Source organism: Culex quinquefasciatus, chromosome 3 (assembly GCF_015732765.1).
Source record: "Culex quinquefasciatus strain JHB chromosome 3, VPISU_Cqui_1.0_pri_paternal, whole genome shotgun sequence".
Taxonomy (NCBI): Eukaryota; Metazoa; Arthropoda; class Insecta; order Diptera; family Culicidae; genus Culex; species Culex quinquefasciatus.
In genome coordinates, this window is record NC_051863.1 from 118,622,380 (window position 1) to 118,627,395 (window position 5,016).

General features: G+C 38.0%; 1 protein-coding gene across 1 annotated transcript; it reads right to left on the bottom strand.

Annotated features, from left to right (window-relative positions):
• Positions 1-503: 503 nt before the first annotated feature.
• LOC6044170 (beta-galactoside alpha-2,6-sialyltransferase 1) lies at positions 504-4,779 on the bottom strand. The gene is made up of 5 exons (XM_038266088.1): positions 4,445-4,779; positions 1,752-1,897; positions 981-1,695; positions 742-913; positions 504-685 (listed from the first exon to the last, which is right to left on the bottom strand). Exons 2-5 carry the CDS (start codon positions 1,843-1,845, stop codon positions 644-646), a joined length of 1,023 nt encoding a protein of 340 aa, XP_038122016.1. The 5' UTR covers positions 1,846-1,897; positions 4,445-4,779; the 3' UTR covers positions 504-643.
• Between the last annotated feature and the right edge of the window lie 237 nt (positions 4,780-5,016).

A 5,016-nucleotide genomic window follows, 5' to 3' on the forward strand; every position in this document is an offset into this window, starting at 1 on the left:
GATTAATCTTGTTTAAAACATTACACACAACATCGTTTTTACCAAAATTTTAGTTTAATATATTTGGTTCAAAACCCGCATTTGATATCTTATGAAATACTTATTTGACACTTCTTAATTTATATAAATCTTCAAGATCGCGGCTTAAATGTAATAATTTTTTTTATTTTTCGAAGCAGACACTTGGTCGCTCTTCTTTTCTTTCTTTTCTGTCTCTAATGTGAAACTAAACTATTCAATACAATCAATTGAGAAGGAAATCACGAGTGTCCCTGGCATTCTTGCGTACCAATCACTTGCTCATCCATCTTCTTTTATCCAGTCCCCCAACCCCCCTTCACACTGATCGACTGCTGACTGACACCTCTCAATGTAGCTCCAGTATCTCCAGCATGTGAGCTAACTATCAACGAGTTACGTTACGGCGGCCGGCAATCACCTTCAGCACTTGGGGTGGGCCCGTCCCGACCGATTCGCACAATCCCGTGCTGGAAAGTCGTAAAATCGGTGGCCGTGTTCATGCGCAGAACGTACAGCTTCTCCGCGGCCAACGGGTGCCACGACCCGAACGTGCAGGCCGAGTTGATCTCGTCGTCATAATAGTGGCAGAGGCCGTTCATCCTGCTGCTCGGGATGTACTCGATCATGTGCACGTAACGGCACACGGGAAGGAGCAGTCCCAAACCTGAAGGGAAGGATTATTTAAGCGTTATAATATCTTGAATGTCTGACGTTACTTACCGATGAAGCCAGAGGTAGGAGGGTTACGGATGATTTTAACCTTGGTCTTGTCCTGAAGAGCACTCCATGCTCGCCAGATGCTGCGAGGATCAACCAGGTGGAAGTTGGCCCCAGGATATTTCTGGTGATACTGTTTGAAATTTTCAAACAAGTTGAAGTCCGAGTTTCAATCCTGCGGATTAGAAAAAATAGATTTTTTTCCATAAAAATATAAGTTCTGGAGGATAACATTCACTAACCACTCCTTCAACGACTGATTAAACTTCCCCGGATCCCACGCCGCAATCGACACGTTCCGGAACAGACTGGCAGTGAGCAGTTCAAACTCCGGCTTCACCACGACCTGCGAGTTCACAACCCTAACGGAGGTCTTACTCCCGACGTCGTGCTCGTAGCCCACGGTCGGAGCGTGGTTGAACCTCATCACGATGTCATGCCCATCGATAAAGCTGCCTAGGCTGGACCCCTTCAGCGAACCAGCACTGGACACAATAGCACACGTTGCGTTCCGCTCCCGAAAGAGTGGCCCCGGCGGGATGTATCGACCAATTTCGTTCCAATCGAAGGGTGAATCCCGCCAGGTGACTGTCCTAACGTCGGCTCGCGTCAGCCGACAAAGTTCAGTTTCCTCAGTGATCCGATCTTCGTCCCTGTACTGAACCCGGTAGAAATCATTTTCCTCGTACGACTCCTTGAGGACTCGCTTCAGCTCGTACACCACCTTGGACTTGTAGATCGATGTCTTGTTGGCGCAGTTGGGCGATTCTGGGTCGTCGCAAAGGAATCGGGCCGTGTCCAGTGCCACGTAGGACTTTTTGGATGTGCTGAAGTATGGTCGCGTCCGTGGGGCGTCCTCTTCCTTGGTTCGGATCGAGGGTTTTTCGGCACCAGCCTTCAGCTGCCGCTCGCTGGCGTTCAGTTTGACGAACAAGACGCTGCGACGGTTGCGGTTTGCTACAAAGAGGGGGGTTTTATGGCATGATACGTTTAACTGATGTTGTACAACATACCTGAGACATCTCGTAGGATGGATGAGTCAAGTGTGACGCAGAAGTATGCAACCAGTAACAGCCATAATGTTGCGTCGAAGTTGTTGCGCAGCATTATGGTGTGTTGAGGTGGAGAGGTTTGTGAACTGGGTAATTATTATGGCATGCTGAGGAAGATGTTGTAAGAACACATTAAAACATTATTTTCATTTTTGAAAATGAAATTTTGTCTAGTAATTTTATGCAACTAAGTGTACCTCAATTTCAAAAAGCCAATGAGATCAATTTAAGCTTTGTCTCTTTTATCTTAAGAAAGAAAATCAGATTCTGAGAAAGTCAAATAATTATCATGATAAACAACTTTAACCCTCTACAGCCCAATTTTTATTTTTCCCGAGGCCATTTTGAGCAATTTTTTTCTTACGAAAAACATTTCATCTCTTGTTTTACGTATTTCTTGTTTAGTTAACATTTGTTTTTGGTAGTATTTGGCCTATTCTACCACCTCCTATTATTACACCTTGGAGCAGTTCTCTAGAATTTCGGTCATTCGATTTTTTTTGTATTTTTTAATCCGACTGAAACTTTTTTGGTGCCTTCGGTTTGCCCAAAGAAGTCATTTTGCATCATTAGTTTGTCCATTTAATTTTCCATACAAATTTGGCAGCTGTCCATACAAAAATGATGTATGAAAATTCAAAAATCTGTATCTTTTGAAGCAATTTTTTGATCGATTTGGTGTCTTCGGCAAAGTTGTAGGTATGGATACGGACTACACTGGAAAAAAATGATACACGGTAAAAATTTTTTTGTGATTTTTTTATTTAACTTTTTATTACTAAAATTTGATTTGCAAAAAAAAAACACTATTTTTATTTTTATTTTTTTTATGAAATTTCCAGGTTGTGCAAAAAATCATTGACCGAGTTATGAACTTTTTAATCAATACTTATTTTTCAAAAAATCGAAATATTGGTCGCAAATTTTTTCAACTTCATTTTTCGATGTAAAATCAAATTTGCAATCAAAAAGTACTTCAGTAAAATTTTGATAAAGTGCACCGTTTTCAAGTTAAATCCATATTAACGTGACTTTTTTGAAAATAGTCGCAGTTTTTGATTTTTTTAAATTAGTGCACATGTTTGCACACTTTTGAAAAAAAAAAATTAAAAGCTGAGAAAATTCTCTGTATTTTGCTTCTTCGGACTTTGTTGATACGACCTTTAGTTGCTGAGATATTGCAATGCATAGGTTTAAAATTAGGAAAATTGATGTTTTCTAAGTCTCACCCAAACAGCCCACCATTTTTTAATGTCGATATCTCAGCAACTAATGATCTGATTTTCAATGTTAATATATGAAACATTTGTGAAATTTTCCGATCTTTTCGAAAACAATATTTTCAAAATTTTCACCACTATTTCGATTTTTTGAAAAAATCAGTATTGATTAAAAAAATCATAACTTGGTCAATGATTTTTTGCACTACCTGGAAATTTCTGAAAAGTTGGCATTTTATGTCCTCTAAAACATATCAAAAAATTAAAAAAAATTAAAAAATAGTGTTTTTTTGCAAATCAAATTTCAATGATAAAAAGTTAAATAAAAAATCACAAAAAAAAATTTACCATGTATCATTTTTTCCCAGTGTAGTCCGTATCCATACCTACAACTTTGCCGAAGACACCAAATCGATCAAAAAATTCCTTCAAAAGATACAGATTTTTGAATTTTCATACATCATTTTTGTATGGACAGCTACCAAATTTGTATGGAATTATATGGACAAACTAATGATGCAAAATGGCTTCTTTGGGCATACCGAAGGCACCAAAAAAGTTTCAGTCGGATTAAAAAATACAAAAATTAAAATTGAAGTAAAAAGTCCAATTTCGTAGAGAATTGCTCCTTGCCTTTCTATTTTTTATGTTTTACAGTCACTTTTTCAATTTTTTGCTTTTTTTCAGGTTTTCTGCTCTAGAAGAAAAAATGGCACCAATATTATTTAAATTGTTAAAAACAGCGTAGAAGCATAGTCTTGGACACTACAAAAATTACTACTTACTTCTTATTACAAAAATATAGGAAATGTTAGTAGAAACATAGCCAAAGTTGAACACCAAAAAAATACATTTATAAAACATTGGCAAAGTCACATACAACAAGCTAAACTTGAAACACTAACATTTTCTAAAATTTTAAGAGTTCCAATGCTTTTTAAAGTTCAAAAAATGTTTGTAAAATGGATTTTTGGCGATTTTTTGGTTTAAAGCCTAAAGGCGGGGCTAGGATGTAAAGGGTTAATGGTCGAGTAGAATCTCAAAAAATTTTATCAATAATTTTTTGAATTTCATGCATCGAAGCATACATTTATTCAATTCAATTTGAATCGAATTAAACAGTCATTCAAGAACGATTTCTGGTCATTTTTTTGCAAAAACATTTAATTTCTTGACTTATGTAGTTAAGAGTCTGAACCTCATATTAAATAACGATCCTCTTTATGTTGGATTAAAGAATCATGGAATCAACAAAGTTTGGATATATAACTATTGAACTATTGTGATGTTTGTGATGATGACTTTCACATTTCATGTTTTCGTTTATGAAATCTTGTGTCGAGTTAAGACTTCTAAACAATGTGACATTTGTGAATGGGTTCAATATGTTGACATGGATATTCGCTATGAACACTACTATTTATAGCAACTCACACTTAAACTCAAAAGACGAAAAATGATCACTCCTTTCCGGTTGTCGAAGACAAGCTGCAAAAGTCACTGCAAATCCACTTGTGTAGGGTCTGAAATCCTCCGACAGAAACCTTTCCACAGCATCTGAATGCATAAACTTGGTTAGACACGACGGTTAACTGAATTAGCTCACACTTCACAGCCCAAATAATTCCGATTGGTCAAGAAACCAACGTCCTGGAAGACATTTTCCTTCAGAAAGATGATAAGCCTCCAGTTGCCATGGTACTCGCGAGATGAATGAAACTTCACGAGTCAAGATTTTCCTCCAGCCAAGGAAAACCAGACACAATCTACACTCGACTCTAGAAGCGCATGCGTTCTTGAAAGCTGTTTTGCAGTCTGATTACAACACATGCCTTCCTCAATCACCCACGTGTGACACCCACAGACTACGCGGTCCTCCCCCCTGAGACCCGTGGTGGGGATGTCATTAGCAGAACACGCGGAGCCAGACAAAATAGATCATTATGAACACATACACGCGCAAACATCGTCATTCGTTCTTGGGTGTCATCTATTTGGATGGACCT

Coding starts and splice junctions, on each gene's coding strand:
- LOC6044170 (XM_038266088.1), bottom strand. CDS start 1,845: ATGCTGCGCAACAACTTCGACGCAACATTATGGCTGTTACTGGTTGCA. Junction 914..980: donor AATCAGTCGTTGAAGGAGTG/GTTAGTGAATGT, acceptor TCTAATCCGCAG/GATTGAAACTCGGACTTCAA. Junction 686..741: donor TCCTACCTCTGGCTTCATCG/GTAAGTAACGTC, acceptor CCTTCCCTTCAG/GTTTGGGACTGCTCCTTCCC.